Source organism: Bicyclus anynana, chromosome 10, assembly GCF_947172395.1.
Source record: "Bicyclus anynana chromosome 10, ilBicAnyn1.1, whole genome shotgun sequence".
Taxonomy (NCBI): Eukaryota; Metazoa; Arthropoda; class Insecta; order Lepidoptera; family Nymphalidae; genus Bicyclus; species Bicyclus anynana.
Genome location: NC_069092.1, coordinates 14,439,807 through 14,453,966, shown reverse-complemented (window position 1 = coordinate 14,453,966; position 14,160 = coordinate 14,439,807). Strand labels below are relative to the sequence as shown.

At 34.8% G+C, this 14,160-nt stretch overlaps 1 protein-coding gene across 1 annotated transcript; it reads right to left on the bottom strand.

Annotated features, from left to right (window-relative positions):
• Window positions 1-936: 936 nt before the first annotated feature.
• Window positions 937-12,474, bottom strand: LOC112050348 (uncharacterized). The gene is made up of 5 exons (XM_024088602.2): window positions 12,401-12,474; window positions 7,469-7,723; window positions 5,956-6,161; window positions 5,315-5,458; window positions 937-1,317 (listed from the first exon to the last, which is right to left on the bottom strand). Exons 1-5 carry the CDS (start codon window positions 12,405-12,407, stop codon window positions 1,231-1,233), a joined length of 699 nt encoding a protein of 232 aa, XP_023944370.1. The 5' UTR covers window positions 12,408-12,474; the 3' UTR covers window positions 937-1,230.
• Between the last annotated feature and the right edge of the window lie 1,686 nt (window positions 12,475-14,160).

The following is a 14,160-nucleotide window of genomic DNA, read 5'->3' as shown; positions in this document are numbered from 1 at the left end:
CCGATTCCCGCCGGGTTACCTTTAAATTCATGCATATTGTTGTACTGTATAATATATGAGAAACCGGATGTATCACGCTGTATAAATGTCCTTTTCTTTGGGACAGCTTACCTTCATCTCAATTCCATCTATCGCCGCTCTCAGGTATACCTCTGTATAAAAGTATATGGAGATGATACGATAATATGATGTAAAAATAAGGATCTGATTAAATAATTGGTTTAATAAAAGTATGTTTCTTGAAGAAAAAATATTTTTATAACACTCAAAGTTTTTAAGTCTTCAAAAAAGTTCGTAAAACTCAGTCTGTATGGTCAACGATCTTTGCTTGTACCCGTTAGAGACAAATGAAACGATTAAATTGATTGAAGATGACGTAAAACGTTGTAGCGTTCTTTTTTGATAAAGTAAATGATTTCATTATTATAATGGGCATTCCCTTTTCAGTATTTCTTGAATTCACCATGTGGGTCTGTGTGGAACACACTCACTCTCACATCTCACAGAGAGAAAAACTCCTAGAAGATTTTGAGAATTGTGACACGAGCGTAGGTTGAAGGAGTTCCATGAAGCCGCGTGTCTAAACTCACCTTTACCGCTCGTGTTGTTCTCCCTGCTCAGCCATATTTGGTATATATTAATAACTAAGCTGAATTAGTAAGTTTTGCTAGTGTAGCTTTTGACATCCGTTCCAATATGGAGGCCAAGGCCAAGATCTAGCTGGTACAAGTATATCCTAGTTTAGTCTTAATAAATAGACATCAGACAGTGGAACAATAAGCTCGCAATAAGCAATTTGCTCTATCTATCTATAACTATTACGTACAGTGATTGATTCTACATCTTGTTTAAAGATGAAAGCCAATTCAATTGCTTCTAAGGGTCTTTATAATCAACAAATTCATCAAAGTAAATAAAATCTAAATAAAACACTGATGACAAATGTATCCAAAATATATTTCAAGACTATTATTGCAATAATGTCACTTTAACTATTTAATTTACATTACGTTAATGTATGATTATTAATTGACTTACATAATCTATAGCGGAAATATATGATATGTAATTAACAAACGTAAATACTCGATATATATATTAATGTAGTATGTACTTTTTAAACTTATGTAAATGCAATAAGTACCACAATTATTTGGTATTAAAAATGCTACGCTTAAAATAAATTATCCCTGATATGACACTCAGACTATCTTTGTTGCACTTATTGGTTTAGAAAAGGACGAGGCACTCGTACTCGGCGGAGCTCCTCTCTTCTCCATCGAATGGGTAGTAGCAGACGCCGTGGCTCTGGTGAATCTGGAATGAAGAAAAAAAGTTGATAAATCACATAAAATACTGTAGGAAATAGTAGTCTGGGACGGATATGACATCGCTCGATCTCGTGTTGGCTCGTGCCGACGCTAGGTGGCGCGACTTGTTTCGCCAAGAGTTGGAATTTAGCACAGAACAGAGATCGCTAAAAGCTAACGCTTTTAGCAATAGAAGTAGCATAGGGGCGTGGCCCGCTTACACCCGGGTGTGCGGAGCTTCGCAAGCCTATCCGCGCATGTACTAGCAGTCTTGTTTCGTTGACTGACACGTTACGTCCTGCGGTTGTCAAATTCGGTAATTGAAAATAATTAAAAACGATTAGAAAAATGCTGTATTGTGCCGTTTTGGAATACCAAAATGATAGCCGCCACAAACATTTATCAAATTATGGTGTTTCGTACCATCGTTAAAACGTATTTTATTATATTAAAATATGAAAAAATAATTTTACTCAAAGTCACAAACTAAAATGAACTTTACGTGAATAGTACTAAAGTTTACTTTATTTTAATACAAGTTCGATTTTCTCGAAGATTCTATGGAAACCAGTGGGCATACATTTACTGCGTCAACAACAACAACAAAACTATCATAAATCAAAAATATACAAAAATGATTTTATTGCAATAATTCTTCTTTTCCTAATTAAATGTATTTATTATTAATATTAATAATCCTTGTTATTTTATATTTAGCGAAAACACCCATTGATTTTACATAAAATTAACAACAAGAAATTGTAACCATTTGTATTTTGAACTTTCATTGTTAACGTGCGAAATATAATCTAAACTGCTATATTCTGAGTTGCGCGTTGTCAGTCGAACATTAATCACAAAATAATCTGTGTTAATTTTTAATTAAATATTTAGGAATGCTCCAGCTTTAAATAAAGGCTCATCATATGAATTTTTAAATGAAAGTACCTTTTTATATTATTTAAAAACTGGTTGTTAGGCATATAATGTACCTAAACGAACATTTTCTTTCAAACAATTTTAAGGTCAAAATAAACTCAAGAGACAGAGTGTTCGTTTTGCCTTTAGGTCCTTTAATTGAATTTCTCTGTCGGTCCCTCATGACTGACAATCGGTACCACCTTGGCGAGTCATCTTTCGATAAACAATGCTCCTCCATCGAGTACGGATACAGGCCATCTAGATGGCACTATAAAAGGTGTGGGCATCTGTTTCTATGAAAAGATCCGACCGTCGGATTGGTGATCTACCTCGTGGCCGTTTTCCTTTTAAATACCACCATGTTTCCACTGTTATGCCAGAGCTGTGAATTAATAAAAAAAAGACAGAAATGTAAGCGTCGAATCAGTAAAAATTAAATTACGTGTACGTGTACATCACCGCAGTATAAAATAAATAAATAAAAAAACACAAGCGACGAAGGGGAATGTTCATTGATTTGAGACAGTGAAACAAGATTAATACGATTATTTTATTGTCTGAAATCAACAAATATACGATTATTTTATTGATTTCAAAGCCAAAGGTTTCAATTGAAAAGCAGCATATTTTATTCTGCTTTTATCTGAAAACTGCAAAACATTTTAAAAATATGATTTCAATGTATATATTATATTATGCTTTATATAAAATAAGAGGAAAAATAGACCAAAAAAAAGTTTTTCTTTTTCTTGTTTTAGTTCTCCTGAAAAGAGTGTAATTTTGATTTATGTTAGTTTTGAATTTAAGCAGCTGCCACATGTCATTTGGCTATTCATTTAGGGATGTCGATAATAATATATCGATATTTTATATCTACTACTATTATATTATGATGACACGATAATGATGAAATTTTCGAAAAATTTTTTTAGGAATCTAATTTGTTCCAAACATTTTACGCAGTCAGACACGTTAATGTAAAGTGGAAACAGAAGATATTTAATAGTCACGGCAGTGCCAAACAAAAAGATTTTTTTTCTGAAAGTCGTATTCGTCTCTTTTAGGATACAAAAAAAATGACGTACTTAAAGTGTTAGGAACGTCAAATCTGAGTATTTGTAATTGACCTATTGACTACTAACGGGTTGGAAAATAATCTACTGGTAACATTCATCACTATACGAAATACTTAGAGTCATGTGTTTCTCAAAACTTAAACGAACGAATTTAGACATTGCAATAATGTGACATTGTGGTGTTTTTCTGATGATATCTAAAGTTGTCAGATAGGCATAACAATACTTGCAGTTTGGTCTATTTTGTATTGGCAAATATTGTACAGTATACAAAAGAATAGTCATGCGAAAGATACGACGACGCTGTACTATCTCGTGTTTTATTTTTTATTATTTGTTTTTATATCACTTTCATTTGTTAGTCAAATTGTCCTGAGAAATTTGTGAAACATTGTTTAACATTGTTTAACATCCAAATGTATCACTCCGAAACTACTTAATAAAATCAAATGAAACTTAGCACAATTTAAGCAAATAGTACGAAGAAGGTTATAGATTCTTCATGTTGCGAATAGAAAAATAGAAAGGGTGAAATAGGGTTATTCCCTATTTGTTAAGGTTTCTTACTTAATTTTTCAAGTACACAAGTTATGGACTTGTATATGAACTTCTTTGTTGTGTAAACTCGAATCGTGCAAAGTTTCAGTTGAATTAATGTTTTTTCAGAGTGGTAAATTAAAAAAATGCTGGTTTTTTACTTTCTTGTGTGTGTTTCTTCATATATTTTAAATTTTTGATTGTTGTTCTTCTAAGTTTTATAAAATTCAATTTTTTTTTAAACAACTGACGTTCGTTTTATTTACTGCGAGTAACGAGACTATCGATGTTTAAGATTATCGTTATTTCACATCCCTAGACAACATTAATAAAACAAAGTTAGGATCATTTTAAATCTTATTTATAAGGTAATAAAGCTTATATATAGAGACAACTAGTGACGAGTAGCGGTACTACAGATTTCATTCATGAATTTTCATTCAAGAATTTTCATTTGTTCTGAGACAACAGTAATAAATAATTTTCAACTCTAAAATAAGGGAAATATGTTTCGTTTTTCACTAAATATTAAACAGCCAATTAAGTGAAGAGTTTATCAGTGTGATAAGTATTATTACACTATAAATGTGTTTGTAAGGCCACGCCCCCGGGTACGCTGGTTTCAATACAAACAGTTGGCACTTTATAAATCTAGTTACTTCTTATATCTGTGGGATTTAGAGAGGGGTAGCGATCAGTTGGCGGGAACGACTTGCGATGTAAGGCGCTCGTCGTCCGGTCGGCTTCAGTATGCTTGTGACGTTCGAGCCGTCCATATTTCTTGTTATGTAATTCTATATGTGTTACTTGGAAGAGGCGGGGAGAATGACTTGAGTGGGAAAGGGGATTGTTTGTTAACTGTCAAAGGTGCCTTTAACCCTACACACAACATTCACGTTTTGGTTACAGTTTGATTTGTTAATTAAGTTGTCCTGACAAATATTGTGAATCATAACGTTTGTTTGATTGGTTTTCTTATTTTTGTAATTCACTTTTGAGTCTGCTTAAAATACATAATTATATTCGTGCTATTCATTATACACAACACTCAACATTGAAATTTTTCTTCTATCCGAGAAATTGTTAGTAACAACAAGAAGTTGGGAAACTAGTTGTGTTATGCGTGCTGCGGAAACCACCTTTAGCTACCAGTCCCGGTAACTATCTAGTAGTGATTGTAACAAATATTATCATCATAAACCACATTGGGTGTGGAAGATCCAAGCTGGAACACTTATAGATGCGAATTTCCGAGGTCTCATTATGAATAAGTGATGCCTTTAACAGCACCTTTAGCTGTCGATCTCGAAAATAATCTAATAATAATGATTATGGCACAACTAAAAATTTATTATCATCCAAGCCAGTCAACTCTCATTGGAGCAGTCTAGAGATCTAAGTTCAACATCTCTCTTATAGGATAAAGGAGTCTCGTGACCTGGTTTACGCTTTTATCAATTATGTTAATACCTTTCCAGGAGTAGTGCAGCCATCATGCGTAACTCTTCCGAAGTAGAGCTTCTCACCATCAGCAGTCATGCCAGCCTCGACTGCGCCCGGGGGTACGTTTCCACCAGTGGAGAACTGCCACGAGAACATGGCTGGTACCAGCACCTGGAAACCATCATGAGAATATGAATGACCAGGATTTATTCTAACTGAAAATATACTCTTTATTAAATTGTCTGCTTTACAAATAGGTACACTTAGACGACTTTTGTTATTGAGGTGTTCAAAACTAGAATCGATAACTTATCTTACACATGACATTCAGCGGAAAGGAGTTTAGATTTTTAATACCATACATACCGTATAACGATGTGATGTAAACATTATTTATACATTCGAGATAAAATTTTAGAAAGTCAGATTCTTTTCTAATAAGAGTTTATCCAAAAAATCAATAGCGATAGGTTTTCTATTGTTAAATACGAACAAGATATTAAGGTTAAAGTTTGATGGCAGTAGGACAGGGCATTGTGGAGTATGTCTTGAAGAACGGTGAATTGCTCATAAGATTGTATCCATAACTGGTAATAATAGAGACAACATCAATTCTTCTGGCATAGTTAATAAAATTCTTTTCCGTATTAGTAAACAATTTTATTTACCTCAAACTGGTCTTTCAGGATCTCTTCACCACCATACGCGATGTAGCATGCATTCTTTGTGGGGATGACTTTAGCAGGCAGGACGTCACCCTCGTGGTGGGCTCTACCTGCGTAGATCTCATCACCATCTGCGTCTGTGCCCACGCGCAGCGCGCCCATGGGTATGCTCCTCTGACTCAAACATGCTGGGACCCAACGATATGTGCCTATAACATTTCATGACTAAGTTAATTTGATGCCCATATCAGGAATATATGTCCGACAAAGAAAACTTCTAGGTAATAATCCCAAGAAATGATAGATTTGTAGACATTAAGATGATCATTATTTGAAGTGATCATGAAAATGTTCAGAAGTATCACAAGCTAATGATAAGGTGTTGTCATCTGAATGAATGAAAGCAACATCTATAACGAAGAAAACAAGATAATTTTCGTAAATAGCAATTGCAAAAAAATGTAAACGAAAATCATAAATGGCCCACTAACTGATTTTTTAGAGAAACAGTATTAAGTGTCATGAAAACATTATTACAAGAAACATTTAATATTAAGGATTGCCTTAAAACAAATTCAGTGTACCAGTTATCAAATAATATTTTTGATAATGGCGTTATAGTATCAGTGAATTATCAAAATACTTGGTAATCAGGTGAAAAATTGTTTTTATCTGCTGATAATGATTACTAGGTATGAAACAACGAGTTGCATTTTTGGTGTAATAACTTATCTTTGTTTAAAAATATGTATGGAATTTTATTGACAACACAAAAGCTATGGCCAAAACTCTATATGGTTTAGATGTTTTTTTCAAAATCAAAAATTTATATATAAACGGGTAACGTCTAGTATTTGTTTAAAGAAGTGACAAAGGATCACGAAGAATAAGAAAGGACAGGAGTAAGGAACCATAGAGAGGATTGGCCCAAGTCCCAACATCGGCTCACGATACGCGAAAATTTGAAGAGATAACACCTTAATCCTAAGCTAAATTAGAACGCAATGTCTTAAATTACATTATCTGGTTTATAATATAGTTAAATGTGTAGCAAAATATAGCAAGCAATGTACAAATAAGCTAAAAAATGTTATGTTTTTATGATTACGAGGTATAGCAATTTGAAAGTTTTGTAAATTTTGGAAGGCAACAAACTACAAAGGTGTCATCTCTTCGTTATCTTGTTGTGATTTATCGTTGTCAACAATCGCGTAATCTTTATATCTGACTGTTCCGTCCCATTCCTGATTTTTCTAGCTGTCAGAGGCCTTACCACAAGTTCTTAAATTCGTAGTGATGCCATAATGTTTCGACATTTCGTACTCTTGAGGGCATAATATGCTTCGCAGGATTGTTGAAACATTATGAAATCGCTACAGATTTGAGAGCTTGTGCTGAGGCTCCTGGTCAGTGCACTATGGTGGTGTAGTTAGGTCAGGTCAGTGGACTTTGGTGGTAGTCAATGTTAGGTAAAGATTGCGTGATTGATTCGACTTTTCACACCCGGGTAACTTACTCCAAGGCAACTCGACTGTCTCTCCGGTTAATTCAGGTTCCTCTGGTGGGGAGTCAACTACTTGGACCGTGTCGGGTGGTGGGGGGTAGGGAGGATGGTGGTGTGGTGGGTAGAAGTACGCGGGGTGGACCGGGTAGAACACGACCCCTGGGCCGTAAGGGTACGTCTGGGGAGGGTGGCCAGGGGCACCAGATCCAGGTGGTCCATGAGGGTAGCCGTGGTGCGGCGGCATTCCACCCCAACCGTAATATTTATCTGCGTAACAAATTTCGTTGTGAAATTTTGATGGCATCGTTTTGGTTTGGTGTCGTCTACCTCCAGACTTTAGGAGTAAAACCTTCATGTTTAATCATTTCAATTCAGATTTTATCAGTTAATTTATCTTTAAGTAAGTAAGCTTTTTCATCGCCAAATATATTAGGTATCTATTATTGTCATTGCTTGTAACTCCACTTTGTGTACCTATTAACACCACATTATAATGGTCTGGTTACGACATCAGATAGATTACATTAACGAGGTGGAATATGGAATTACTAATGTGATAAATGTTATAATTTTAGATCCCCTATTTAATAGGTTGTAGGTGAATTTAATTATTGGTGTCAGACAAACTAAACTAAACAAAATCCTAAATTAAAAATTCTATTAATTTATACTAAACTTTCAGTGACATGTAAAATAAAAATCGTTAACTTGGGAGTATGGTAAAAACAAGCGTTGAAAAATACTGAATAAACACATACATTACTTCCAAGCAGTTGTGCTATTTAGGCTTCATTATTTTCATTTCATATTACCTACAGTGCGTAGCAGGTATTAATGTCAAAACATTTTTAGTCATCAATTTTCTTGTTTGTCGCGCCTATAGCCATGTGATTACTTGATAAGGCTAGGTACATTTTTCCATGAACAAGAAAATTATTAATAAAATAAGAATGTACCTATTGATAATAATTATTATCAGTAAGAAATACTTTTCGATGCGTGTAATGTTTTTTTAGAAAACTAATTGATTCACGTCACTGCCTTCAGTGTTGTATCTACATTGACAGCAGTAGCACCATCGGGGGGTTTGACCCACCATTCAAACTACATGTGTCAAGTCCAAGTCGATGAACGTAGGGGACGGAATGTATCTCTAAAGGCTTCGATGAGTCTCGGACCTCGAATTAGAAGGTTGAAGATCGATGTGGTTTGTGGGCTTTAGTGAGATCAGGCCCAAAGTTTTGCCACTTCCAACAGATGTACTTCTTGCCTCATTGGACCAGTGGTTAGTCTATGTATATTATGGGTTCGAGTTCTAAGTCGGGTACCGAGGTTATAGGTTCGAGTCCTGAGTCGGGCTATGTAACACTGAGCTTTCTTTCCTTCTAAGAAATTTTCAGTACTGATTCTTAAAAAAATGTTCAGTCTTGAGTTGAGAATTTGGTAATATTAAATCCCCGTGCCTCGGAGAGCATGTTAACCGACCAAAAAGAGCAATAAAATATTTTACTGTTTTCAAAATATTCTTTAAAAAAAAATCGAATCATAAAATGAAGGTAGGTAAGCTAAGGTAATTAAGGTACTATTTGGGCAATATAAGATGATGTTTATTAGCAAGATGAGATGACATGACGAGACATTTTAGAAATTTTCTGTAGAGTACCCAATAAGGTACGAGTACATCGACCTAAAAGGTACGCTTTGCTTATCAAAATGTGAGTAGATAAGTAAGTAAACCGCAAATTAAGTAACTGTTTGTTTACTTATGTTATCACTTAAGTTAATGCGACATTAAATCGAGTTAATTAATGTCTGTGGTCCACTGTTACTAATGATGTGGTTTCGTTTTTTAAAATCTACAACAAAGCAAAATTTGCCAAACATTCTGATTCTTCTGTTATGGCTTGATAAAAAAAATAAAAATCCTGGCTACGTGTTCGTTATAACGGGCTATGTGTTCTAGTCCTTTTGAGCCTTAGTTCTTTTAGTAGCAAACTAATCACAGGCGGCTAAAGTGTGCATTATAGTGCCCACAATCCTGTTTTCTTATAATTTTTATTTTGTTACTAATTTATGCCCTATGTCGTTAAAGTAATGTATTCAAACGTTCCAGGCTTGTATCTGTAGTACTGTTATATATTAACTAGCGGACGCCCGCGACATCGTCCGCGTGGAATTCAGTTTTTCACAAATCCTGCGGGAACCATGGATTTTTCTGGGTTGAAAAGTAGCAAATCTACTTCAATTCCAAATTTCAGTCAAATAGCTTCAGCAGCCGCAACGCAAAGGAGGCACACTTAAATGCACACACACACACACCTCATATCCCATCATCATCATCATCATATCAGCCGATGGACGTCCACTGCAGGACATAGGCCTTTTGTAGGGACTTCCAAACATAACGATACTGAGCCGCCTGCATCCGGCGAATCCCTGCGACTCGCTTGATGTCGTCAGTCCACCTGGTGGGGGGTCGACCAACACTGCGCTTTGTAGTGCGGGGTCGCCATTCCAGCAACTTGGGACTCCAACGTCCATCGGCTCTTCGAACTATGTGGCCCGCCCATTGCCACTTCAGCTTCGCGACTCGTTGAGCTATGTCGGTCTATGGCATATCTTATAATAGGTACTATGTAGCAGTATTTCGGAGCTCGACCGAGAATTTATAACCAGGACAATATGATTCAAAGCTGCATATGCTAACCGCTGGACCAAAGAATCTGTTTGTCAAGAATGTAACAGTTTACACAGCTTTTGCGTTATCGGTGATATTGGCGTGGAATATATTTGCATAGCAATTCATCTGTTAGGTACGTGCATTGTTTCCTTGCAGACAAAGGTGCTCACCGGCTATGCAGACTAAGTTGATTTATGGAATATAGCGAATATTATTATTAATAGTAACTAGTCTACATCATCATCATTATTATCATCAAATCAGCCGATGGACGTTCACTACGGGATATCAAATTTTTTGAAGGGACCTCTAAATATAAAGATATATAATAATAGCCGGGTGGCTCAGGAGCGTCATATTTGGAAGTCCCTACTCTTACTTCCTTACATTCTACTGCCAATCACAATGGATTGACAAACTTCACACACATAGAGAAATAGGAAAATTTTCAGAGTTCCTCACGATGTTGTTTATCCTTTAAAGTTTGAACGAACAAAACACATGACATTTAATTAAATATTTATTATATTTAAATTAAATTTGTATTTAAGCTGATTTTGTGTTCCGTAGCTCCAAGCAATAATTATAATTGGTTTTTATATAAAAAAATCATTTTGGGTTCCCTTACTATTTTGTAAAATTGCTTTTTGGTCGTTGGTCCTTATTCTAGTAAAATGATATGGATAATGATGATTGATTTTGAGTTTGACATTGAGAAAAGTAACATTTTGTTATTCTTATTTTTTTTAATCAAAACAGTTACTTCCTTTAAACACTGCTCTTACAGATAAAATAATAAAATATTTGCCAGTTTAAGTAGGTAGGAAACGCATTTAGTAAAATATCGTTGTTTTTCGATGGACAAAATTCAATAAGTTATCAAATTGTTTTATTTATCAATCGTTATAACTAAGTATCGATAGTGTTATCATTGGCTGATAAACAATATTTAGGTACATAGGTGCATTCAATTACGTAATCTAAGAAGGAGTTGATTCAGACGAGCCTTTTTAAATACCTTTTTAAAGTAATTATAGGTACTATAGGTAGTACGAACTGAATCGATATTATAGTATACTCGCTAGGATATGTAAATGTAGCTATACGCCTCGTGTTGAAAGACTCATAGATTGGCGCACACCTAATATTCCTACCTAATAGGTAAAGGTAAGTCCTGATGAGATATAAGCCCGCCAGAAAAGCAAAGTAATTTACAGAACTTGGTAGCACGCAGCTATCAAAGGCCCCTAACCTAACGCTTAAGCGTCTTGATCCTGTAATGTCATCGGCAAGAATGCCTTTCAGCAGGCGAATTCAATCGCTGAAGTAATAGGTATGTTGGTTGACATACTTGTATACGATATTGAGATTCTTTGTAACAAATGTAATCCGGTGCCTACTGATAACCATTCGTGGATACAGTAAGTAGATGAAATTTCTTAGTCCATTTGATATTTATTTTAATTAGGTTTTGATGTTTATTTTAATTAAAGACCAAATTAGTGAATAGGCTAGCTGTCCGGACGGAACATGCCAAGGTGTGCGATGATGCTAAGCGAAGGGTGTATGGGGATAAGGTTAAATTTAAACAAAACACGAGTCGAGTAATGATTATACTTTTCGCAATATTAACTGAGGCATATATCCCACTTTTACTCTATGTGTCCATTATCTTTTTACTAAAATTTCGCTTAATTACAGAAGAAATATTAAATATTATTGATGTTAGATTAAAAAAAATACCACTAATGAAATTTTATTGTTACAAAACAATAATTAATAATTTTTGGATGAAATAAAACAAAAAGGGATGGGGCTATTAATGAAGTTAAGTTAAACAAATTAACAGTAATAAAAGTGTATTTTAAAAAAGGTCTGTTTGTCTGTTTTCTCTAATCTCTGGAACTAGTGAACGACTTTTCTTTCCTACAGTTTTTTAATAAAAGTACCTAAGGATCCGCCGGAAGTTTTAAAAAAAAGGAATTCCACGTCAAAATAGACGCAGGAGAGTATCTTCTTTTAGTTATTTGATAATTGTTAATTAATAATTAATTGGACATTGATAATTATAATAAAGACACTTATTTATTATTTAGGTAAATATTATAGAAATCGTGATCAAGATTTGTAAGGCGAAGAAAACTCAGTTACTTTATGTATTTTCTTAGAATCAAGGCCATTGCTTTCATTATATGAAAAATAGGTGACGTATACTCATTCAGTACATTCTAGTTCTGTAATCTTATCAGCGAATTATCACTTACCTGCCATGGTGCAGCGTTCACGCCTCACTAACAACTGATGCGATATCAACTACTACAATAGCTTATGTACTGACTGACGAACTTACCTGACTCATTATATAGATAATACGCTATAACTGTACCTATCTCGTATCAACTGTGCTAACAGATATAGTTTCGATATTATTGTAGAGAATTACCGATGCTCTAATTGTATTGAGTTTAAAAAGTTGGAACTCTGACTCATTGTCACTGTTCTACCTAAGTACCTTACATCGAAAGGTAATGCCCATCGGTCATTAGAACGTCGATCCAGGGAATCCACTTATACCTCCGTAATATAGTATACCTAACTCTTTAGGTGCGGGGATAGGGCCTGGTGTCGCGCTGGTACCCAGTGCGAGCACCAGTCCCCACATTATCATGTATATTCAAATTACGTAGATAACTTAATTAAGAAAATGTTTTCTCACGATGTTTTCCTTCCTTCCTTCACCAACTGAGAAACATGATATTAAATTTCTTAAAATGCAAATAACTGAAAAGTTGGAGGTTCCCCCGACCGGATTCAAACCTAGCCCTCTGAATCCAAGGCAGAAATCATATCACAGCTCTCACGGCATAGATACTTACCAACATCGATAATATAAAACGAGCGGTTACCTTTAACTGCCATTAGCCAATTTATAAGTATTTTACAAAACAGGTTTTGTGTAAGCGATAGTTAACATGTTAAAGAGCTAACTAGAGGAACTTTGTATAAAAGTACAAAAATAATAAACAAACAATAAACAAACAGTAAGTACATAGTTAATATTGGAAGTTAAATGTATTTGAAATTAAAATATTATATCAATTTATATGCCACTTGCTCATTTTCTACATGATTTGATAGTTTCTAAAAGTAATTGGGAAATATCCAGAAAGTAATCCAAGGCATAATTTGCTCTCCTCCGGAAATTCTGAACAGAACCGTATGTAACTATCAGATCTGTTAAAATGTCCTGGATGACTTTTTTCAGCATTTGTGGCGTGAGCCTGTTATGTTTTTCCAGTACATTCAATCTAGATATCACCTACAACCAATTATTATTTATTAGCAACTTAAAGATATATATATTTATTAGTAATTTATAAATCACTAGCTGACGCCGCGCGGTTTCAAACGCGTGGTTCCCGTTACCGTAGAAATATGGGGATAATATATAACCTTCCTTCCTCGATAAATGGGCTATTTAGCACTGAAAGCATGTTTCAAATCGGACCAGTAGTTCCTGAGATTAGCGCGTTGAAGCATACAAACTAACTTCAGCTTTATAATATTAGTATAGATTATAGAATCCAAGTGGGTCATTTTCTATGACTTGCTATGGTACTTAGGTTTTGTGCATATTGTAATTAGTCATTAAAATCAGTTAAAAACTTAGGTGTATAATAATAAAGTGATTGCCTCGTTGGTCCAGTGGTTATCTTATGTGGGTTTGGATCATGAGGTCCTGAATTTGAATCTTGGATAATGTAAGAAATTGTCAGTTCAATTCTCTGCCCCGACTTAGGAAATGGGTGGTGTTACACCCCATGTCTCGTAGAGCAAGTTAAGCCATCAGTCTATTTCATTATAATTAACATCTGATAGTGGTCGTTAATTATTTTAACATCACCCTAAGCCCACCAATTCGTATTGGAGCAGTGGGGTGGGTCTAATATATACCATATCCCTTCTCCTATAAGGACAGCCCTGTAGTGGACACCAAAATAATAATAATGATGACGAATTAATA